The sequence below is a fragment of the Rhinoraja longicauda genome, chromosome 15 (genome assembly GCF_053455715.1).
Source record: "Rhinoraja longicauda isolate Sanriku21f chromosome 15, sRhiLon1.1, whole genome shotgun sequence".
Classification (NCBI taxonomy): domain Eukaryota; kingdom Metazoa; phylum Chordata; class Chondrichthyes; order Rajiformes; family Arhynchobatidae; genus Rhinoraja; species Rhinoraja longicauda.
The window spans coordinates 23010980-23037183 of NC_135967.1; the positions used below are offsets into that span (position 1 = coordinate 23010980).

Sequence of the window (26204 nt, forward strand, 5' to 3'; positions counted from 1 at the left end):
TGCCAACCTCGCAGGATCTGTATGCAGAACTTAGCGGAGCAAGAGTCTTCACTAAGCTGGATTTGTCTCATGCTTATGCCCAACTCAATGTTGACAAAGAAAGTCAGCAGTGCTTGACCATCAACACACATAAGGGCTTGTATTCATACACAAAGCTGCCCTATGGTGTGAAATCTTCCCCGAAAATCTTTCAGTCAGTCATGGACAAAATGTTGCAAGGCATTCCGCACTGTGTGTGCAACCAGGATGATCTACTGATATTCACAGTGGGCATGGAAGAACATCTGGAGATACTCGAGCAAGTTCTCACACGATTGAACTGCCACAACGTCAAACTACGAAAGAGCAAATGTGCATTTGCACAATCAGAGGTGGTCTACCTTGGACTCAAAGTAGATTCCAACGGACTGCGCCCAGTGAAGGCGAAAATTGAAGCAATTGTGAATGCTCCAACGCCCAACAATGTGACAGAGCTACGATCATTCCTTGGGATGGTGCAATTCTATGCACGATTCCTTCCAGATTTAGCAACCGTGCTAAAGCCACTACATCATCTGTTACAAAAGGATGAGAATTGGATGTGGGGAAAGGAACAACAACATGCATACGACATCTGCAAGAAAAACCTGACAAGTGACAAACTCCTTGTTCACTACGACACGACGCGCGAGATGAAACTTGCTTGTGATGCTTCAAGTTATGGTGTAGGTGCAGTGATTTGCCACGTAATGGATGACGGACAGGAAAAGCCTATTGCTTTTGCCTCCCGCACCCTATCACCAAGTGAGCGCAACTATGCACAGATAGAGAAGGAAGCACTCAGCATTGTGTTCGGAATCAAGAAATTCCACCAGTTTCTTCTTGGCAGACCATTCACCCTTGTGACTGATCACAAACCACTACTCACGATACTGGGTCCCAAGTCAGCTATACCTTCCATGGCGGCATCAAGGATGCAGCGCTGGGCAATTTTGTTGTCCCAGTATGACTACAAGGTGGAGTACAGAAGCTCCAAATGCAACGCAGTGGCAGATGCGTTGTCCCGATTGCCCCATGAGAACTCTGATGTGGGAAGCGAGAACTCAATCTACACACTGCAAGTCGTAGATGAAGACTTTCCAGTGACTGCAACAGAAATTGCAGCTGAAACAGTGAAGGACACTGTGCTGAAGAGTGTTTACGAACAGACATTGAATGGTTGGACTGAAGTCGAGAGTGGATCAAACTCGGAACTGAAGCCTTTCTATAATCGACGACACGAATTATCATGCGAGCAGGGATGCATAAAGTGGGGTTATAGAGTGGTTGTACCAGAGTCTTTAAGAAACAAGATTATGTACGAACTTCATGCCGAACATCCTGGCATAGTTAGCATGAAGTCAATTGCTAGAAGTTTTGTGTATTGGCCTGGTATAGACAGTGACATTGAGTCCCTGGTGAGCAAATGTAGCGTGTGTCAAGATTGCCGCAGTAAACCACCAAAAACACCACTGCAACCCTGGTCATGGCCAAGTAGACCGTTTCAGAGAGTTCACGTAGACTTTTGTGAAAAGGGTAATGATAATTTTCTGGTGCTAGTAGATAGTCATTCCAAATGGATTGAGGCTAAGCATATGGGGTCAAGCACTACTGCTGAGCGTACCATAGACGAGTTGAGATCAATTTTTGCATGTCATGGTTTACCAGAAGAACTTGTTTCTGATAACGGACCTCAGTTTCGTTCAGAACAGTTCAAACAGTTCATGCAGCGTAACGGGGTAAAACACACACTTGTTCCTCCATACCATCCAGCCTCCAATGGGGCGGCGGAAAGGTCTGTTAGAGTAGTCAAAGAGGCTCTCAAGAAACAGGTTTTGCAGGGTAGTTCAAAGCTCAGCATGAAACATCGTTTGGCTAGTTTCTTGCTGAAGTACAGAACTTCACCACACACAACTACGGGTTATTCACCTGCAGAACTGTTGATGAAGAGAAGGCTAAGAATACGCCTAAGTTTAGTTCAACCCAATTTGGCCTCGAGAGTTGAGCAAAAACAGTTAAGTCAAAAACACCACTTTGACTTCCACAAAAAGGAGAGGAACTTCAAGCCAGATGAGCAAGTTCGTGTGCTCAGTCCTCCCAACAAGTCCAGTCGAGACAAATGGGATGTTGGGAAAATAGTGGAAGTGTGTGGAACAAAAAGATACTTAGTGGATGTTGGAGACAAGATCAAAAGTGTTCACGTGGATCAAATGATTCCAGCCAAAGACGAACCGAAAACTGAGCATGAATTCCTAATCCCTGAGTATTCATCTGAAAGTGAGTTAGAAAAGACTATTGTGGTTGATACACAAAATTCAGTGAGTACAGATAAAGAGACAGACTTCTCTAGTCAAGGTCAGCGTACTAACATAGAGCCAAACAAGCTAACAGTTGAGTCTACATGTACATCTGTTATGCCTGTTGCACCTGTTACTGTTAAACGATCAGGCAGGAACCGCAAACCAGTAACTAGGTTAAATTTGTAAATATGGTTAAAAGTATTGATGTAAATCAAGTATCACAATACCAAAATTGTAACTGAGTACTTGGATTTAATACTTAAAAAAAGGGAGAGCAGTGTAATGTATTCATGCATATTCATGTGCCATGTTAATGAGTGGGCGTTCCTTGAGCTAGGAATGCTGGGTAAATAAAGGCTGGTGTGATTCAGGCAACTAATGTGTGAGTGTACTTTATCTTTATGCCGTGTTGAACATAACAACTATAAACAGCTGTCTGCACTTCGGTATGTCCCAACATAAAGTGGACCTTTTAGAGCCAATCTATTTCCAATTTGACTTCTTCCATACTCAGATGCTGTCTCTGTAAGGATTGCTTGGGCGCTCCTCTCTGATATACATGGTCAAGCTTTTGCTGGAAGATGCATTAAAATAAAACAAAATGTCATGCAACTTGCTGGTGAAAGACTGCTGTCTGAAAATATGGGTGAAATGAGGATTTTCAGAGAGGGGGACAGAGGGGGAGGGGGAGGGGGAGAGAGGGGGAGAGAGGGGTAGAGAGGGGAGAGAGAGGGGGAGAGAGGGGGCGGAGAAGGGGAGAGAGGGGGGAGGGAGGGTGTGGGAGAGAGGGGAGAGAGAGGGGGAGAGAGGGGGCGGAGAAGGGGAGAGAGGGGGGAGAGAGGGGGGAGGGAGAGGGGAGAGAAAATGAGAGAGAAAGAGAGAGAGAAAAAAAGACAACTTGCCCACTCACTCACATTTTAAATCCTCATATAAATAATTGACTGCATGCTGGGCTTTATTCCTGATACTAAATTTTTTGCAGAGAACCAATTTCTGGTGGCAGAATACAATGCACTAGCACTGCTTTATTTGTATGTGCACCAGCGGCGGAGGCAAAAATACTACCCTGAGATTTGTGACTGGCAACAGATAACTGGAAGTATCAGGAGAGAAATCTAGAATAGATTTTATACTAAGATAAAGAAAAAGAGTGAGAAATGAGTCAGCTGGAAGGAAATGCTCATCACAGAGTGAGTGCTCCGCAGAGAGTGTGGAGTGGAAGAGTTGTTTGATGCTATGCATATTGAATGATTACAGCCAGTTAACTTATTCGTGCCTTGCATTAGTACTGATTATAGCAGCTCCTGGCTAGTGTTAAATTTGTGCTGATCCCAGGGAGAATCTTTGGAAATGACTCAATTCTTTTTTTCAATAGTAATTGATTAATGCAAGGAATTTTGATGTAGAAAAAATAGAAATGGTTAAAAAACACAAAATCTCTGCACAACCTGATCAGATTTAGGGATAGACACAAAATGTGGAGTAACTCAACGAGACAGGCAGCATCTCTGGATAGAAGGAATGGGTGACATTTCAAGTCGAGATCTTTCTTCAAATTGCATCTGCAGTTCATTCCTACAGATTTTGGTATCATTGGATTTGGTCACATCAATCTGTTATTCACATACCAATCAGTGTTAAAGCAACTTTCTGATTGTGTGATAATGTCTATGTGAGGCATTTTCTCATTTGGTAAGCAAATTGATGAATTGCATTCTTATCAATGAACCTCAGTTTACTCAGAATCACCACTTCACTTCAACTTTGCTCACTTAAAAAGAATGCACTGATGTATTTTTATGGTACTGTGTTTAAGGAGTTTCAAAAAGACTTAGATAAAATGCAACACAATATGCTTGTTAGCAAAATTGAAGACCATGGTACAAAATGGCAGAAGCAACACTGACATCAAATTGACTTACAGATAGAGATGTTTGTAAATGGCCGCTTTTTAAACTGGAGAGAGGTGCACAGTGAATTTGCCAAAGTTCAGCTCAGAACCACTGCTACTTTGATATATATATATATATATATATATATATATACCAATACATCGGGTGGCGCCAGCAATGGCTGCCTCGCCACCTGTCCTTTCCTTCTTTGTGTCTGTTTTGCATGTGTTAAATGTATGATTTTTAGTGTTCTTCAGCTTGTTTTATGTGGGGTTGAGGGGGGGGGGGGGTGTTGGGGGAAACTTTTTCTGATCTCACCTCAACGGAGATGCATTTTTTTCCGCATCGTATCTCCGTCCGCACTGCGGCCTAACATTAAGGAGTCAGCGGCTTTTGCTGGAGATTGACTGGGAGCTCCATCGCGGGCGACTGCGAGACTTTAACATCACGAAGTTTGTGATTCCTGTCGGGATCGTCTTTGGGGCTCCAAACGTCGGCAGACTTTAACATCACAGAGCCCGCGGTCTCTGGTTAGAGACCGACATCGGGGACTCCAAGCCACAGGAGTTTTGACCACCCCGACACATGTGTTTTGATCGCCCCGACGCGGGAGCTTGAACTGCCGGCTGTGGGAGCTTCGATCCTCCCAACTGCGAATGGTTCAATTGCCCCGACCGCTGGAGAATAAAGAGGAAGGAGATTGGACTTTATTGCCTTCCATCACAGTGAGGAACTTGGGGAATCCACTGTGGTGGATGTTCATGTTAACTTTTATGTAGTTGTGTGTCTTGTTGCTTTTTTTTTGTATGGCTGTATGGTAATTCGAATTTCACTGTACCTTAATTGGTACATGTGACAATAAACTGACCTTGAAACCTTGACCTTGAAACCCTATATTAATAAATTGAATTTAGGGTTACATAGAGCAGTCTAGGATTGTGTGAAAACTGTATAGTAAACATTGGATAGATTTACTGCAACAAACTACCTCAGCAATTTATCTTAAATACAACACCATAAATGGTGTTTGGTTTCCCAGAACCAGCCACCGTGCTGTCCTGCCTCACAACAGGCCTAACACTTTATTGATGACAACAACATTATTTTGACCATTTCAATACCGTGGGTGGAGAGTAGCTTGAGGGCATAGCTTTAAAATAAGAGGGGCAAAGTTAAAGTAGATGTGAGGGGCAAGATTTTTTACACGGGTGGGTGCCTGGGACAATCTGCTGGGTGTAGTGGTGGAGGCAGATGCAATAGTGGTGTTTTAGAGGCTATTGGACTAGCACATGGATATGTATGGAATGGAGGGATATGCATCATGTGCAGGCAGATGAGATGAGTTTATGAATAGGAAAAATAACTGCAGATGCTGGTTTAAATCGAAGGTAGACACAAAATGCTGGAGTAACTCAGCGGGTCAGGCAGCATCTCTGGAGAGAAGGAATGGATGACGTTTTGGGTCAAGATCTTTCTTCAGACCCTTCTTCATGTTTGGCACAGGTATAGTGTGCTGAATGGCCTATTCCAGAGCTGCACTTTTCTGTTTTATGTATTTACAGCATTCAGTGTAAAAAAAAAGAAAATTGAGCACTTGAGCTTTGAATCAACATCAGAGTTGAAAAATGCCATATAATTTGTTTTTAATATTGCTACTTAACCTGTACAACATCCATGTCTGCTCGGTACTGATCTGTGTAATAGCCACCTGTCCCTTTATTACGATACGATATAACTTTATTTATCCCAGGAGGGAAATTGTTGCAACGGATATACAAAAGAAGATAACCAAAAGATGGGTAAGGAGCAATCCGAGAAGGGCTAAGAGGTGAAGTGGAAGATATTGGTTTAATTTAGTTTAGTGTAGAGATACAGTGCTTAAATAGGCCCTTCTGCTCGCTGACCAGCAATCACCGCGTACACTTACACTAATCAACACACATTAGGGACAATTTATAACTTTACCAAAGCCAATTAACTTACAAACCTGTATGTCTTTGGATCAACTTTATTTACTCGCACTAAGGGCACATAAGCATTTGGTAATGCCTTAACTCAATTGTGTCTGTAGACACAATACAATTGATTGTGTGCAGGTGAGTTCAGACAATGGCTGATTCTCTCACACAAAGTGTGGCAGCAACCAAAATGTCATTTTCCATCTTATTCTATTTCCTCAGTTCTAGTTTTTACTGTTTAATTAAGACAAAGTGTCAGGAGAGATCAAAACTGTTACAGCGCACCTGGGTCATAGAAATAAATTAGGTCAGGGTTCCCACTCAGAAGGCAGTAATCCCTATGGGAAATGCATGGATATATGGAGTCCAGATGTGCACAGTATTGGTCTCGGGGTGATGCCCTCTGGAGCTGTATTCACCCTCAAGACTTGCATGAGTAAAAGCCATGTGAAGATGTACCAGTAACTAACTGCCCCCCCAGGCCATTATCCCAAACCACAGTTCCAAAGCCTTCAGGAGGAAGATGGGGGGAGTAAATTAGAAATGGTAAAATAGATGGAAAGAAATGGTCTTAGTTTGACAGAAAACAGGAATTCTCATTATTTTTAAATGTTATTATTGACCTCTTACCTTGCTGCTGTTTCTACATATATTGATTATAATTTATATATTTGGTTTTATTCTCGAATTGTAAATGAATCAATTTTTCAGGGCTGTCTCCTGTCATTCTTTTCAATGGGATTCTGGTCTCAGCAAAAATATCAGGTACATTGGTAAAAATGCCATTTAGTTAGGTTTAATATGACAACAGATCATCCGGGCAATAAAGGCATGCTGAGAATGGCTAGGTAATCTGTTCTGCCAAATTACATTCAAACCAGGAAGGATCCTTGCATTATTTATTTTAGTAGCTTCATTTTGCATTACATATATCACATTTGATGCTTTCATCTTGATGATAACATCACTGTTTTGTTTAAACGGAAGATTGAATTAATCTTTGCATTTTTACTTCACAATTTATATCAGTTAAAAAACAACTATTTAAGCTGCTTCAAAGCAAGGCAAAGGTGTGATTGACTGTACACCCTGTTCTGTCTCTCCCCTTTTTCAGCTTTCTTCTGCCCCCTCTATAATTATTCTGAGGAACAATTACATTGTTACTTGCAAGTTTACAGGCACATTGAATGCAACAACAATGATAAGAAATGCACAATAAATTATCAGTTATTTTAAGGAAATGAAACCACAATAATGCAAAAAATAAAGTCTGTCGAGCGACCACAGGATGCAAAGTTTGGTGTTGATATAATTTGTTAGGGTTTCTTAAAAACCCGATGTTTGATGAGAAGAATCTGCTTTTGAACCAAATGTCTCAATGATGCCCCAATTTTTGTACTCAATATCCTTCCCACTGAAGGAAAGCATGTCAAATGCTTTATTTGCCACACTGTCTGCCTCAATCACCACTTTAAGGGAAACATGCATCTATACTTCAAGATCCCTCTGCTCTGCCACACTCTCCAAACAAGTGAAACTCACAGTATAAGAAAATAACTGCAGATGCTGGTACAAATCGATTTATTCACAAAATGCTGGAGTAACTCAGCAGGTCAGGCAGCATCTCGGGAGAGAAGGAATGGGTGACGTTTCGGGTCGAGACCCTTCTTCAGAGGTTGATGAAAAACCTGACTTACGTTCCTATTGTCTATGTTGTCCAGCGCAGAGTGGAGAGGCAATGAGTTTGCATCGATTGTCGATCTATTGTAATGCTTGGCGAATTGAAGTGGGTCCAGGTCAGAGTTATTTGCCTCTCTGACCAACTGTGGTTTTGTGACTACCCACACGTCTATAATACACCACTGAATGTAATCACAAATAGTGCTTCTATCTGCCTGTTTGTACTTTAGTATTGTGAAGAGTCAGTTGCTTTGGTGACAAACCATTAAAAGTGTGCCTCAGCTGTCGAGCATACGAATGAAAACCCCACTGTGCATCTGAAGGATTTGTTTGCTGACTCATGGCATTTAGTATCAATATGTTATTGCTTGACACAATAACAGAAGCACAGGAGCAGAACATTTAACATTTTAATTTTTTTATTTTAAATGTACCATATTGCAAATAAGTGCGACACAAGAAAATCAGATGCTGGTTTCCAAAAAACACTCCACAAATTGCACTTTGTAAATAAGTAATTACTTTGAAATTGGCTTTGCCACTGAAACTCTGGTGTACCTGTTACTCTGTTGGTAACTATGTGTTTCACCATTTGGAATGGAATTCCAAATTGTCACTTTGAAACATTTTTTTTAGATTTTTTTAGATTTAGAGATACAGCACGGAAACAGGCCCTTCGTCCCACCGAGTCCGCGCCGCCCAGCGATCCACGCACACTAACACTATCCTACACACACTAGGGACAATTTTTACAGTACGTCTTTGGAGTGTGGGAGGAAACCGAAGAACTCGGAGAAAACCCATGAAGGTCACGGGGAGAACGTACAAACTCCGTACAGATGGTGCCCGTAGTCAGGATCGAACCTAGAGTCTCCGGCGCTGCATTCGCTGTAAGGCAGCAACTCTACCACTGCGCCACCCACCGTGCCGCCCTAACATATTAGAACTTATCAAACAGCTGATACATTTACCTAACAGGAGAGGGGAGAGCTGAAAGTGCTATCTGTTCAGGCCAGGGAAGGGGAATACAAAACTTTGTGTTAGATTTGCAGAAAAACCTGTAATTTTAGTTCTTAATGCTTAGTGAGGTTTTAAGTCACCAGCAGATGTCGGCAGGTTGTCCACTGGGGCACAGGCTACAGTTGGGAGGATGAGCTGGTTGGGTCTGCTGAAGTCATGCCTCATCGGATCGTTGGTAGATTGATCCTTGTGTCAGCAATGTGGACATGGGCTCAACTTGCAACAGATAGATGGAGTGCAAGTGAAAATGATCCTCGTGTCATCTGTTACATTGGCAGCTCTCAATTTCAAGTAATAGTATTTCCCCACAGAATGGGCAATCCTGGCATTGTGTTATTTACTGGCCAGGACTTATGCACAGCTGAAGGTAATACATTTATAGTTACATTTTAAACAGAGATGAGGAAAAACTTTTTCAGTCAGAGAGTTGTAAATCTGTGGAACTCTCTGCCTCAGAAGGCAGTGGAGGCCAATTCTCTGAATGCATTCAAGAGTGAGCTAGATAGAGCTCTTAAGGATAACGGAGTCAGGGGGTACGGGGAGAAGGCAGGAACAGGGTACTGATTGAGAATGATCAGCCATGATCACATTGAATGATGGTGCTGGCTCGAAGGGCCGAATGGCCTACTCCTGCACCTATTGTCTATAATTAGTTGGGGAAAAGACCAGCCTTACAGCTGCGCAAACCCCAAAACAAAAAATGTATTCTAATAGCATCTTATCACATTTCATTAAGGTGTTTCAAACTCTTTCATAAGAGGGTGAGGTGGAGCGTTGAGAGTGAGGTGAATCGTCAAGAACAATGGGGGACACAGCAGAGGGCCAATGAGAACAATGGGGGACCTGGTGTGGGGAAGCAGCCGTGAACAAAAGGGGACATGGCGTGGGGGGCCGACGAGAACAAAGGGGATCCGGCGGGAGGGGGAGGATTGCGGAAGAGACCTGCTGCCACATGTGACGGCAGGCAGTAGAATGGATTGGTCGTTATCTTTGTAACTTTGTCAGTGGCAAAATGTGGTGACAGTTGTGTACTACCTTGGTCGTATGCAAAACAAATCATTTCACTGTACCTAGGTTCATGTGACAATAAAGTATTATTCATTCATTCAAACTCTTTCATAAGTGCGTAATGTGGAAGGATTGTGCAGGGCAGGCATTTTGTGCACATAATATGCCTAATCGGGTTTTTTTCCCAAAGAGGTATCAAATTTATTTTTGTGTGATAACAGTTGCAGAGCTAAGGTAGTAAATGGAGGTGAGGTGGAATTCTCTGCCTCAGAGGGCAGTGGAGGCCAATTCTCTGAATACATTCAAGAGAGAGCTAGATAGAGCTCTTAAGAATAGCGGAGTCAGGAGGTATTGGGAGAAAGCAGGAACGGGGTACTGATTGAGAATGATCAGCCATGATCACATTGAATGGCGGTGCTGGCTCGAAGGGCCGAATGGCCTACTCCTGCACCTATTGTCTATTGTCTATTGAGGTTTGATTTGGACATATTTTAATGACTCTGGACAACCAAATATAGATAATGAATTCTGTCTTGCCAGCTTCATTCACATCCCAAGATTTAACTTTAAACAGCAGATCGAAAGTCATTTCTAGGCAGCAGAGCCTTTCTCTGGGATCCAGGCCTCACTGAGCTTGAACGAGAAGCAAAGTATTTCATTTTAACAAATGGCATTACTGAAGGATGGTGCACAGATGGAGCTATTTTGTCCATCTGGCTAAGTCAAGGGAGCATTTCAAATTTAGATGGTAACATTTACATGTGCTACTGAGCCAAGGTGTTGATGTCTTTCCAAACACAAAATAAGAATGGCAGTGCATGCAGACAGAGAATTTCTCCCCGTATGCCAGGTCCCTTCCTTCTTTCTGGCACTCATCTCCTGTTCATGTTTTCCTTCCCCTTCTTATAAGTCTTTGACATTTGCTCTAATTGTATCTCATTTGTACCTTGATTTCAATTATTACTTTCTGTTTGCACTGTCACCAAAAACAATGAGAAACTTACTCTACAAGCATCTTTATTTAAGAGGGCTATCAAAGTTTTGATCATTTGTATATACTTCAGTGTTGGAATGCCATTGTACAACCTCTCAAGATTCCCTCCAATCTCCTTTATCATCTTGGACTAATCAACATCCATCATGTCAGTGACCTCATGCCAGGCTACTGATGGCTGGCTTTAGGAGATCTCTCTTTGAAAGACTGAGTTTGGATAGTTGCATAGCCACGAGTCCAAGTTTCTCCATGAAAGGTTGAAGCTGAACTGCTGCTAAATAAACATTGGTGGATTTTATGAATAGACCACCAATTTCACTGGAGGTGCTACAGTCTTGTGCTAACACCAGCAGGATATTGGCAAATATCCTCATATAAAGTGCTCAAGGTACCTTTGGAAGCCTGATAAAGGTAACCTGCAACCTGCAACCCTGACAAAAAGTGCATCACTAAATCAGTTATACCTTTTAGACCCATGCGAAAATACGAGTGTTTTTACCATCTTGACTAGATTTCCAATATTGATATAAACATAAAATAAAGACAAAAGAGATTCTCTATGGAAAAGATTTGTTATTTATTAAAAGGAATATGCTCAAAATGTAGATATATTAAAGCACTTAAAGTCAGAATTTTAAATTATTACTTTATCTCTTGCGATTTTATATTATTTTCTAATGTAAGTTGTCAATATTATCTTACTTTGACTCAAAAAAATGAAAATGTAAGCCATGGGCAACCAACTAATATACAGTAATGACATATTCACTCATGGAAAAGAGGCACTGCTGAACTGATATAGACTTAACAAGTGAAACGATGAATAGTAACAAATTCTAATGTCAAAGTCGCTTCAGAAATTAAAGGTCACGTAGAATGTCAGTCAAGTAGTGACAGATTTTTTTCAAAATATAATCTATAAAATCAACAGTAACCAGGCTCTGGAGGAAAAAGGTGCAACCTCATTGCAAATCAGGGTCTCCAATGTGGTAATTATGCAAATGACAAATTCAGTCTATACTTTTTGCAAGATATCACTCCCAGAGTGAAAAAAAATGCTGAAATACAATTTTCTGTCGTGTATTGTAAAGAAGTTGGCAACTTGAAAAAAAATAATAGATCAACTGGTCTATAATTTACAGATTTAAGTATGCCTGATTGCTGGATATGGTTCCTAAAAACACATCTCCAATTTGTTAAAATCGAGGCAGTCCATTTGATTTCTGTATGAGCCATATGAATATGAAGTGCCACAATGAATATTTTGGGGAAAAAAAGCAAAATATACAAGAGTGCATTTGGAAAATAAAACCCCACTCTGAGCCAGCTGACAGATACTCAGAAGAATATTTCAAAAAATATATTTTATCCACTATATCAATGGAATAATTACTCTAGTAAATAATTAGGCAAACATGTGGGAGAACATTACCACCAATTAAAAACTAATTGCATTCAGCTATTCACATAGGTATAATCAGCTTTCTAATCAGAAAAGAAAGTCTGTTTTTTCTTATGTCACAAGCTATTCCATCAAATTCAACCTAAATTGGATTAAAACTAATATCAGTCAACCAAGGCTGCCAAGAGTTGTACCTGAAATCTTTCTCAGGAGCTAGTTATTCCCTTAAGTAACTTTCTTCAAATCCCAATCATTTAAAATAAATTATAAGAGGATGCACTTCATTCACAGATCAATGGAATATTTCAAATTAATGTTTGAATTTTATTAAATGATTTGAATCCAATTCAAAAATGAGCGATTTATTTCTTCATTTATTGATAGCATCCAGCAATTATATCTGAAGCTGTTCTGTCTTGCCTTTACATCTCCAAGTTCTAAACACGTGAATTTAATTATAAATGACCCCATGTGCATACGTGTATATTTACTTGAATGAGTTTATGACCCACACTGGGGCAACTGTGAACAAGGTGGGGACACAAGAGACTGCAGATTTTGTAATCAGGAGCAAACAACAATCTACGGGAAGAACATTGACCCTCCCTCTGCCTCTGCAGATGCTCCCCAAAATCCTCCACCCATTTGCTTTTTGGGAAAACAGGATTTTGAGGCATTTATCTCAGTTATGTTTCACAATAATCTATCTATAAATCTAACTTAAGTCAATGTCACTCTAGGGCTTCCTTGGTCAGATGCATACATTTCAACAATGTGACATTTTTATTGCAAGGTACCATAATCTAAACTTCCCTTGTATAAACTTGGGAAACAAACACAATAAAAAATATGCAGGATGCATCAATATTACCAAAATCTCCTGATGACAATTTCCAAAGCATATCTGATAAATAAATTGTAGAAGCAGTGTGATTGTATTTGAGCTCAGCTCTTACAAGAAAGCCATTTCTAAGAATAAAGTTGCTTCTAATTTGCTGAAATAGGGTTGGTCCTAAATGATATAGATTTGAGGGTTTTTTCCTGCTGAAATTGTACCCCGGAAAGAGGCTTTATCCAAATACCAGCTCCCTGAAACTGTGGTCAAAATAGCTGCACTCCTCCTTAACATGCAACAGTAATGATTATACTTAGTAAATATGGGAGTTAAACAACAGATGATGCTGACATACCTTTATATTTTAAAGGCAAGAACATAAAAAGTTTTTAAAAATCACAAAATGCTGGAATAACCCAGTGGGTCAGGCAGCATTTCACTGTGCCTAGTCACATGTGACAATAAAGTATTCCATTCCATTACATCTCTCGAGAACATAGATGGACGACGTTTCACGTTGGGAGCCTTCTTCAGAGCTGAAATGTCACCGTTCCATGTTCTCCAGAGATGCTGCCTGATTCACTGGATTACTCCAGAATTTTGTGTTTTTGCACAAGATTTCAGCATTTGTAGTTCCTTATGCCTCAGTTTAAAAAAGAAAAAAATCAATAGATTTAGTGTTGATAAGAGTGATTATAGGTTCAAGTGTAATCATTTGCTGTTTTTACCAAACACACAAAGCTTGGAGGTGAGAGTGACCAGTAACTATTTCCAAAGAAATAATTATACTGTATGAAACCTAAGTACTTTAAAAAAAAGCTCTATATATTTCTCATTTGTAAATAATATACTGGTTGTCCAAATTGAACACATTTATATAAGTAATACATATTGCTTTAAATCAAAGTCTAATTCAGGTCATGTCTAAGCAATTAAATTACCAATAGATCATTGGTAAATTACAAAGATTTAGTTCCAATTGTCTGATTCACCTTTGGAAAAGCTCCTGGATATGAAACTGACAATTCTCATTTTGGTTTTGTGTTATGCAACCAGCTAAATTGAGTTTATCCGACTTTTGGTTAAGGTTTTGACTAATCTTCCATGGATAGAAAAATACAACATGTACCTCTGCTTGGCAAACCAGTTTCAACCAGGAGACATTAGTAGTTGAATTGGAGCAATCAAATTGGACTTCACCAACCAATAGTCAATAGTCACTTAATTGTTAAACCAACAGAAGCAAAAAACAGCTCTGTACTTCAGTAGGGAAGCAAAAACTTAATTCAGTCAGTATACCAAAAATAATAATACAGATTTTCTAAAAGAGTTTGGGGAAAACATGTTCTTGCATGTTCTCCACAAATGTCAGACCCCTCTTGCATCACTACAGAATCTGAAGGTGCATGGCATGTCAAAGAAGATAACAAACCTTAGACCTTAAGGTCTTGTATTTATTTGTCCTAATGAATCTAAACAGAATGGCACAGAAAAGATAAGCGAGGAATAAATTTAGTTTGAAAGGAAATAATTAAGTTTGTAATTATTATTACTTAGCGCTGTATATTTCCTATTCCTGGTAACCAGACTGCATTAGAATAGGCTCATTAATAATAATGAAATCATTTAACCCTGCAGGCATATTACAAGGTGAAAGATGCTACACTTCATTACTATGAATAGAACAATAATGTGAAGGTATGATTGACTATTGATGTGCATTTAAGGACAGAAGAATACTTGACACTGTTTCTGAACATGTTTTTTCAATCTGTTATATATTTACTATTAATTGTGCAATTATTTTTCATTTTCTGCCTTTTGAAGTAATCCTTATTTAATTCAGATGACAAAAGAGTTAGCAAGCTAAGACCCCTCTTGCATTAATTTACAAGGATTTAGTATCACTACAACCATGGTCTATCACGTCATCTCCTCTCCCCCTTTCTCCCCTGTGCCCCATCTGGATTTGCACCTATTTCACCCTTCCCTCTCCCCTTTCACCTACATTCCTTCTATTAGCGTACAATTTGCAACTCTGCAATCCTTTTGCCTCTCATCTTCTGTCTTTTCATCTTTGCCCTTTATCCAACTATCTGTCTATCAAATGGCCCTCCTCTGTATCAACCTCTTACCTGCCAGGCTTTGTCCTGCCCCTCCTCTCTTCCAACTTTCTTCCCCCCCACCACACCCCCTTTCAATCAGTCTGTAGAAGGGTCTCGTACCCAAAACATCACCTATCTATGTTCTCCAGAGATGCTGAATGGCCTGCTGAGTTACTCCAGCACTCTGCATCTTTTTTTCTTCATCTAACAGAGTTTGAACTGAATTTAAATCCAGATTCGAGAGATGACTAAATAGATTTCTAAATCATTGTATTACCCAGATCCTAAATATATATTATATAAATAAATAGAATTTATTTTGATGTACTGCTGGTAAAGGGACAGCCAATTGCATCAGTTCCCAGTTCCAGTTTTGAAACACTAACCTTGTTGTTGGTGATGTCTTTTTCAATCAGTAATAGGTTAGAAGACTTTCAACGGGTAAGTCTACAGCCAAGGGATACAAAATGACTTTAGCAGGCTCCTCAAACGATGTAAATTGAATGCAGTGAATAGTTAAATACTAAAGGCACAAAATGCAATATAATAAAATATCCTTCTGAGTACTGAATTGCTGTTTGCAGTATAGCTACAGAATGTCTGTCATGCTAAACCACTGCCCTGGGGGTTGTAGACTGAATGTTAGAGTGAAAGAACAGCCTAAGCTGCAGGCTGAGGACATAATTGCATACAAGAGCTCACACGCACAACTGAAGGACATTATTTCAGCTCAACTGCCAGAGACAATCATTCCAGCCAGTTCCTCATAAGTGATTATCACTGGCTGTGTATTCTGTTAAGTGAATACAACAATAAACATTTATAAGGCACTCTTAATGTGCATGAGTGCCTCAAGCAGGTTTTGCAGGAGGTGAAGAGAAGGAATAGGGAGATAGAGAGGGCATAGGCATGGGGATGGGCATGGGGGTGAGCATGGGTAAGGGCCACGTGGATTTGGCAGAAGAGAAGGGTGGAATGGTTGAAAGATTAACCTCTGGCGCTAGTACAGAGGGATAATGGGATAATGTAAAAATTAAAAGAATATAACAGAAGATACAACCAATTTCTGGTAACAGATGATTGTTATTTGTTTCTCTTAAATAAAGAACTCTTTTATTTCAGAGAATTCATTTTGAGAACTTGTGTCAAACTGCACATATTTTGGAAGCTAAGAATTACTAAATTACTCCTGTTAATCTGTCTTTAATGGATGCTGCACAGATTTTGTGCACTTGATATGGTTTCTGAATCTAATCAAAACAATCAATACACCTTGTATACAGTCAGAAATAGGACACTTTTATCTTGTTCTGTTCCTTTTCCAGGTATGAGGCACATAAAAGCCGCCACAAAAACATTATTGCATGTTCACTTATTTGTACAAATGTGTTTAATATTGCTGGTTGCTTTGAAATATTGTGCAATCTTTCTTAGTAAGTTTTATATACAAGAAACAAGGCAGGAGGTGAAGTAGCTGGAGCATATAGACACCCAAGCCCAGACACTAACATAGGCAAATGGATTGTTTATGTTCTACATTTTCTTATATGATACTAGAAAGCTTTAAGCTAATGTCAGCATGATGCAGACCATGGTGGAAGTACTTATACCAAGAGGAAGTGGACAATGATAACATTATAAACTAAGATAATTACTCCCTCTCCACTCTGATATGTTGGGTCATTTCCTGCTGTCCATGTAACCTTTACAAGGGCTCCGTTATCTATTCAAATACAATGTAAATCAGATTTTAATGATAGTACCTGTGAAAATCCACACCTCCAACACAAAACCGGTAATGAGTTAAGTGCGTATGTTTCCAATAGATTTAAAAGGTCAGCCAAGCTTTTGCCTGTAGAAAATTAATTCGTCAAACTAGCCCCTACATTTTATGTTGCTCCATTCAAATGCACAAAATAAGAATTGCTTACAAAAATTGCTTTGGGTTGTCAAATGGCAGCCAAATCAGACTGACCACACTTCTGTCAATCATGCTCTCTGGGCCATTGCCTGGGTGGAGCTAAGAAAAGTCTTTCTATCTTTTGATTCAGCAAGAGAATAATTATAAGACAGCATCGCCTGATTAAAGTAATTAAATGGCAACTACTTTCAGGTAAATGGCAGAATAATTTGCATACATGATAGTGGTTAGACTCCTGTGAGGAGACTCCTAGCATATTCCATAGAACTGTAACATTCTCTCTCCCGAACGGAGACGTGACCTTTGTTCTGTGTCGTGTCTCCGTTCCCGTTGCGGCCTACCACCGGCCATGCACCTGGGACCACCTGCGGCTCTGGTTCGCAGAGCCCGCGGTCCGGACTCACCACCTGCGGCGCTGGCCGCCTTCGGATGCTGCGGGAACGGCTGCGACTCGTCTCCGGAGGCTCCGGCGTGGGCCGCGTGGACGTCGGAAGCCCGCAGACCCCTGGGTGGGGGCCGACATCGGGAGCTCCGGCAGCGGCAGAGGCAGCGTGTTCGCCCGCCCCGAATCGCGGGGCTTGGGTCGGCCCGCCGCGGACCTTTCACCATCCGGCGCGGCCTGAAATAGGCCGTTGACCTTTCACTGCCCAGCGGGGGCTTCAATATCGGGAGCCCCGACTGCCCCGACGTGGCAACTCCAACAGCCTGACCGTGGGACAAGACGGCAGGGAAGAGAAAAAGACATTTTGGCCTTCCATCACAGTGAGGAGGGACTGGAGGAGACTCACTGTGATGGATGTTTCTTTTTGTTTGGTGTTAGTTGTGATTGTATGTGTTATTGCATTTTTATTGATTAATCTTATTGGTCTTATTGTTCAACTGCGGGTAATGTTTCATTTTACTACACATTTATGTGTATGTAACAAATAAACGACTATTGACTATTGACTATTACAGCATTCACCAGGTCTGCAATGGAGATCCATAAACCCATGTACCATTGATTGTGTTACGGTCCATTAAGTCAGGAAAGCAACTAACATGACAAAGACCTCTCACACCTCAGTTGTTCCTCTTTCTCCCGCTCTTGTTGGGCAGAAGACCCAAAAGGTTGAAAGCATGTACCACCAGATTCAAGAACAGTTTCATCCCTACTGTTATCAGACTCTTAAATGGATCTCTCATATTACCAAGATTATACCAATCATACAATCTACCTTGATACAACATTCACATTTTGTTTAATCTGTACTTTCTCAGTTGCTGCAACAACCTTTGCACTACTTGTTGGACGCATTAGTGATACAATCGCCCTGCACAAAACAATGTTTTTCACCGTATGCCTGACAATTATAAACCACCATCAATAGCAATACCAGACCTGGCTGAATTCCTGGCACCAGGAAGGTGCAATTGATTCACTTCTGCAAATACTGGCTAGAGCAAGAGGTGGGGCCAATGTTGCAGCCTCTATGTAGCTGCCCCTGTGTTCAAGGGTTGAGAAGATTCCTCAAAATCAAGAGCACAGAAGCACATTCTTATTTAGCAACTCCAATCCAGCTATTTCTTCCTAACTTCAGAACAGCAATGCTGCTGAAGAGTGTTATTTGTTTTTTACCCCATTCTCAGTAGCTTGCCAATTTAATGAGTGCATTTGGCAATTCCCTGTCCATTTTAAGTTAGGCAGTTTGGATAAAACTTTCCACTTTCACTTCATTTAAAGTGTTTGAATTGTTAGAGCGAGAGAGAGAAAAGAGGAAAACGATTTTTGAGCTGGAAACGCAATTAGGTTCCAGAGATGAATGGATCCTGCTCTGATCCATTGAACCATTTCAATTGCTGTACAAAAATGTCTTTTTCATCTAATATTACTTTTTCCATTCTTCAGTTGCCTTCAATTTTCCTCCTTTAGGTTAAATCTGATGGTCTTTATGCTGCACCACAGTTGCTGCCTGTTCTCAAAGATTTTATTTCGGAGTCACGTGAGTGACTACGTGAAGACCCCGTCCAGCACGCATGCGCGACATTAGCGTTCATGCAGTGCACCCGCGACGAACGGGAGTTCAAGGTGCTCCCGCTACAATTTAAAAAGTCGGGCCGACAGGTAAGTTCTACCGTGGCCGTGAGTATTTTCTCTGTGGTCTGCTTTAGGTCCCAAGATGAGCAAGACCAGAGGAAAGAAATTTGCAGCTCGCCCCCGTTCGTCTTCCGTTGAGGAACGTTCTTTGGAGGGGGGGCAAGAGGCGGCAGCAACTACCGAGCCGAGCCCAGCACCGCTAGTGCAGCCTGAGCAGCGAGCTGGAGGTACCTGCAGCCAGAACCGGGCGGTAGTATCCGACGATTCGGATGAAGATGCCACACCGCTCCAGAGCGGCACTGGCAGCCGCCTAAGCCGAATGGAACGGCTTATGGAGCAAATGCTCCAGCGAGATCTGCTGAGAGAGCGGCAGCAGACTCGCCAAGGGAGCCCAGGTACTCCCGCAGTGCCCTTTACGGCACTGGCCATTGCCTCACCTTCTTTTGAAGGCAGCATTGGCGACCAGGTCTGGGCTGGTCAAGAAGAGGGGTTGTTGGCTGAAGATGTCCGGAGTACACAGAGTGTACAGGATCAGGAAGAGCTGCTGGGTGTGGTCAACCGCTACGTGGTCATTCCACGAGGGGGTCGGCCTTTAGAGCCGAAACTTGCAGCCAGCATTGACCACCTGTCCTCAAAACCCCTACAAGAACGGGTGGTCAATGAGGCTCTTGAGCTATATACAGCCCCAGAAAATTGTACATCATTAAATGTACCAGCTGTAAACAGCCAAATTTGGGGACATTTGGGGCAGAACATCAGGAACCTGGAGTTGAAGCTCCAGAAAATCCTTAATCTCCTGACTGCAGGGATAACATCATATGCTCGGTCCATTGATGGTGTGGACATCTCCACAAATCAGCAAGATACATTAGCTCTGCTGTGCACCACTCAATACCAGATAAATATTTTACGAAAGGAAATCATCAAGCCTGCCCTCAACCCTAAGTTTGCGGGACTCTGCAAAACACCGGGTTCAGAACCTCCAATTCTGCTTTTTGGAAAGGATCTTCCAAAAAAGGTGAAAGACCTAGAGGAAGAATCCAAGACCTTTGGTCTCGTGAGGGCAGGTTTGGGACCGAGCAGACCTAACAAACCCAGGCGGCAGTACCTCACGGCGTCCACCAGTCATAGACCACCATATGGGACTGGTGAAAGCTCGGGGTCCGCAACCATTCCCCGTAAGCCTTTTTTAGGCCAGGGCCCAGAGCGGACCCCATGGAAAATGCGCCACCCCCAACAACATCAACGTCAACAGCAGCCCTCTACAGCCCAGCAGACACCTCATCGTCCAGCGAAGAGGCAGAAGAAAAATTAACACCAGTAACCATGGAGGTAGGTGGGTCTGGTACCTCTCGGCATATGAGCAGTAGGGACTCTATACTATCAGGGGGGAGATTGCACTTGTTTTTGGATGCATGGGAAACCATCACTAATGACAAATACATACTAAGCTGCATTCATGGCTATAAAATTGACTTTGTTCATGAAAACATTCCGCCAGTTCAGCACATACCCCAAAGGGTATTCACCCTCTCAGTCAAAGAGAAACAAGAGGGTCAAGCTGAACTTGTGAGGCTACTAGCAAAAGGTGTCATTGAAAGAACAAAACATGAACCTTTGGAATTTGTGTCTAATATTTTCACTAAAACTAAAAAAGATGGTGGATGTCGCATCATCATTGACTTAACTACGTTAAACGAGTCAGTTAAGTATACACATTTTAAGATGGAAACTTTTGAAACCGCCAGACTTTTGATTTCTACAGGGTACTTTCTAGCAGGCATTGATTTAAAAGATGCCTACTACTCAGTACCCATACACAAGGAGCACCGTAAATACTTAAAATTTATCTGGATGAAACAGCTATGGCAATTTAAAGCCTTACCAAATGGACTAACCTCCGCTCCAAGGTTGTTCACTAAAATCTTAAAACCCGCCTTGGCATTATTGAGAAAACAAAAGCATATAGTCATGGCGTACTTAGACGACATTTTAATAGTAGGGAAAACCTTGGAGACAGCTATTTTGGCAGTAGCAGCCACCAAACGTTTGTTTGAAACTTTGGGGTTTGTCATACATCCAGATAAATCCAATTTTACACCGTCCACTACCATGGACTATCTTGGATTTACGATTGATACTGTTCGCATGGTTGTAACTCTGCCAAAGGGAAAAGCATCACAATTGGCACTATCATGCCACGAACTAATGCATAAACGTCAGCCAACCATATGGCAGGTAGCTAGAGTTATTGGTAAAATGGTAGCAGCTTTTCCAGCTGTACAATTTGGGCCTTTGCACTACCAAAATTTACAAAGAGCAAAAGTGCACGCACTAAAGCAAAACTCAGGTCACTTTGACCGAGCTATGTATTTAACTGCTGAATCCATTCCAGAGTTACAATGGTGGACAAGGAACATTAGGCTCAGTTCCAGTCCCATAATAATCACCAACCCAGTATTAACCATTCAAACGGATGCCAGTGCTTTTGGCTGGGGAGCAACTAACATGCAATCCAGCACAGGGGGCAGATGGACTAATTCTGAATCATCTTGCCTACAGACACGGGGTATCAACTATTTAGAAATGTTGGGTGCGTTTTATGGTTTAAAAGCATATTCATCTAATACGCATCATGCACATGTCCGGTTGCAATTAGATAATACCACGGTGGTGGCTTATATCAACCACATGGGTGGTATAAAGTCGATATCGTGTGACAAATTGGTCAACCTAATCTGGCAATGGTGTGTCGAAAGACATACTTGGTTATCAGCAACTTACCTACCAGGTAAGCAAAATACAGTGGCAGACACCAGGTCACGCAAATTTAACGATAACATCGAATGGATGTTAAATCCCAAAGTATTTGCCGAAATTACAAAGCAATATGGCACACCAGATATCGATCTATTTGCATCCAGGCTGAATCACCCGGTACCAACGTATGTCGCTTGGGAACCAGACCCTGAGGGAGCAGCAGTTGATGCATTCACGCTGTATTGGGGGAAAATGTTCTTTTATGCTTTTCCTCCCTTCTGCCTCATCAGTCGGGTATTACGCAAGATTCAATTGGATTCCGCTTCAGGAATCTTGATAACACCCGACTGGCCTACACAGCCATGGTTCCCAGTGGCCCTCGACATGGCTGTCGAAACACCGTTGGAATTCCCCAGCAGTCCGGAATTATTAATCCACCCAGTGTCAGGCATTAGTCACCCGTGCCATGACAGAGTCAATCTCCTGGCTTGCAGATTCTAAAAAGACCTCTACTGGGCCTGGGACTGTCTGAGGACGCCATCAACATGATGACCGCATCCCACCGGGAGTCCACCAGGAGACAATACCTGACCAACATAAGAAAATGGGAACGGTATTGCTCCAAAACAGGAACTACCTACACTACAGCAACACCCACCAGTGTTGTGGAGTTCCTGGTTGGATTACATCGGGAAGGACTCAGCTACAGCGCCATAAATACAGCCAGGAGTGCGTTGTCAGCTTATTTGGTTCCAGCAGCAGGACAACTGGCTTTGGGGTCCCATCCACTAGTAATCAAAATCATGAGGGGCATTTTTAACACTAACCCCCCCAGACCAAGGTACACTCAGATCTGGGATGTCAGCATTGTGCTGACGTACCTTAGGGGATGGCCACCGCCCAGGGCACTCACGCTGGAACAACTTACACTGAAATCAGTCATGCTCATGGCACTAGTGTCAGCTCAAAGGGTACAATCCCTCCACCTTCTGAGGCTGGACAGCATGACAGAGTCATTGGACTGTTTCACATTCCATATTCAGGGACTGGTCAAACAAACTAGACCAGGTACCACGCCTCCAGTCATGGAGTTCTGGGCATATTCATCTGACCCACGGCTGTGTGCCAAGACCCATCTCGCCAATTACATAGACACAACATACAACTTAAGAGGGAGAGAAAAAGCCTTATGGATAAGCCACAAGAAGCCTCATGGTCAGGTGACGAGCCAAACCATTTCAAGGTGGCTCAAGCAGGTGCTTAAGTCCGCGGGAGTCAATACCAATGTTTACAAATCTCACTCCACCAGGGCTGCATCTACGTCGGCGGCTAGTCGAATGGACGTGCCTATGGACCATATTCTGGCCAGAGCAGGATGGTCCTCGGAAAGAACTTTCCAAAGGTTTTATAATAAACCGCTGGCGCAACCTGCTACATTTGCAGACAGAATTTTACAGTCTGCAGATAATATTTAATTTGAGCCCTGGGGAGCTCTCTGTTTTTTGTTGTCATTAATAAACCTTTTTTGTTCACAAACAGGCTCTTTATTGCGATAACATACTTCCTCCCTCTAAGGTCTTCAGACAGTGAGTGAAGCATGGGCTGGTACACGGTTCGGAATCACAGAGCTTTGAAGTCTTCACGTAGTCACTCACGTGACTCCGAAATAAAATAGTAAGATTAAATGAGAACTTACCAGTTCGAAGTTTGATCTGTATTTTATGAGGAGTTACGATGAGGGATTACGTGCCCTCCGCTCCCACCCTCTTTTATACAGATCAACTGGTAATTAAGTTCTTATTTTTTCTTTACTATATTTATTTCAATCGTTGTGTTTTTTCTGTGAATCCACACCGCTGCTTTGAAGAATGTCGCGCATGCGTGCTGGACGGGGTCTTCACGTAATCCCTCATCGTAACTCCTCATAAAATACAGATCAAACTTCGAACTGGTAAGTTCTCATTTAATCTTACTATTATAAACCACAATTCACTCCTTGCCAGAAGTGGGTTAATTAATATCAGTTCAGTAAGGACACTTGCACTTCAATGTTCATTTCTTGGGCAAAAATGGATTGCACATTTGATCAAAGGACAGAGGTGATTTTTTTTGTGTGCAGGCACAGTATCAGTGAATGTGTGTGCATGAAAAATTCATGGAGATACAATGCCACTCTCTACCTTTCTTTCAGACTGACCATTGTTAGTGAAAGACTCTAAAACAACAGAGACAGTTCTGATTTTACGGATTCCCACTTTACTTTGAAAACATTTATTGGAGCAATATTAGAAATGCATTAAGAGCTGTTTGAAGGGAACAATTAAGGACAATAATATTTAGACTGACAAATTTTTCCCCATTGCTGTCATAGATAGATCCCTCACTCATGTCTCCTCCATGTCCCATGGTTCGGTTCTTGCTCCCCCTCCCCACAGATGAAACAAGGATAGACTTCCCGTGATCCTCACCTTTCACCCCACCAGTCATCACATCCAACGCATCATCCTCTGACATTTCCGTCACCCCCCAAAGTGATCCCACCACCATTAACTATTTTCCTATCCCCAACCTTTTCCACCTTCCGCAGAGACCGTTCCCTCTGCAACTCCTTAGTTCACTCATCCCTTCCCATCCAAACTACCCCCTCCTATGGCATTTCTCCTGCAACAGCTGGAGATATAACACCTGTTCTTATACCTCTTCCCTCACATCCATTCAGGGACTCCAGAAGTCCTTCCAGGTGAGACAGAGGTTAGTATGCACTTGCCTAATCTCATCTACTGCATCCACTGTTCCCATTGTGACCTCCCGTACATAGTTGAGACCAAGCATAGACTCAGAGACCTAGACCTAATGGATCTCTCAGTTTTTCTCTTCCCATTCCCACACTGACCTTTCTGTCCTAGGTCTCTTCTATTGCCAGACTGAGGCCACATGCAAACTGGAGGAGCAACACCTAATATTCCACTTGGATAGTTTACAACCCAACATATGGACTTTGAATTCTCCAATTTTAGGTAAGTACATCAACATCCCCCTCTCCCTTCTTTCCCTGCATAACCCACATCATTTTCTCCTCCCCAGTGCTCCACCTGGACTCACACCTATTTCTCCCCTCCCCTTCCCCTTCAATCTACATTCCTTCCTCTAGCTTCACAATTTACAACTCATCAATCATTTTGTCCCAAGCCTTCTGTCTTTTCATCTCTAGCCTTTGTGCAACCATCTTCCTATCAAAAAACCCTTCTCAACTGTATCAACCTATTACCTGCCAGGCTTTGTACAGCCCCTCCACTATTCCAATTTTCATCCCCCCCCCAATCAACCTGAAGATGAATCCCGACCCGAAACATCACCTATCCACATTTTCCACAGATTCTGCCTGAACTGTGGTTATTCCAGCACTTTGGGTCTTTTTTTTGTAAACCAGCATCTGCAGTTCCTTGTTTCTACATTCTGCCACATGAAAGTCTTGTCTCTCTGACAGGTGTAAATGTACAAGTTAAAAGTCAATCCATCTCCTATGAGGCACAAACTCTAAACACCAAACTGTCCATAATTCAGCAGTAATTAGCTCTAAATTAGTAGCCTCAACCAAAGGGCTCACTTGGGGATGTGTTGTGAGAAATACAATGTTTATTATTGCAAAGGGATTGTTTTCTCAGGCTGTCTCTACAAAGCAGAGGACATATTAAGTTGGACCAAACCCAAACTGCAAGTCAATCCATTAGCTCTTAGCAACAATGTAGGTGAGAAAAGTAATGTTAAGGATTTAACCCGGTTTGTCATAAATGCAATCTAAGACCTTAATTTACTTGCCACCCAGATGATATCCCAGGTGAAAGTGAATCCTTATTTGGCAAGTCTTAGTTTTAAGAGGAGCATCATATGCAATGGTTGATGGACACAAAATAAAAAAAGATGTAACTATCAGTAAAGTCGCCTCCCCAAACTTAGCGAGACAAATCTTTCATAAATAACTGAATGTTTCTGAAACATTCAATAAAAACATTCAAGAACATCTAAAAAAGCTTTAAAAAAAACCATAATGCTAAATATTAAAAATGTAAAATACCCCAAAATAAATTTAAATACTTTTAAACCTCTTTAAATGTTTTAATGCTTTCAAGTAAGCAACTCATTAGAAATTTAAAAATAATAATCCTGAAAGGATTTAAAACAGCATTCTTAAATCAACATTTCTTGATGTTTTGGTAGCTACTTCTTGCCAGAA

General features: G+C 41.7%; 1 protein-coding gene across 5 annotated transcripts in view; it reads right to left on the bottom strand.

Annotated features, from left to right (window-relative positions):
* The window catches only part of pcdh11 (protocadherin 11), a 679207-nt gene that overhangs the window by 19494 nt on the left and 633509 nt on the right, over window positions 1-26204 (bottom strand). Inside the window, exon 5 of one of the 5 annotated variants that reach the window (XM_078412296.1) lies at window positions 15599-15659. The exons of the other annotated variants lie outside the window; for them this stretch is intronic. Within the exon in view, the coding sequence (XP_078268422.1) occupies window positions 15625-15659 (35 nt within the window). The 3' untranslated portion in view covers window positions 15599-15624. The remainder of the gene's footprint in view (window positions 1-15598; window positions 15660-26204) is intronic. 5 annotated transcript variants of the gene reach the window in all.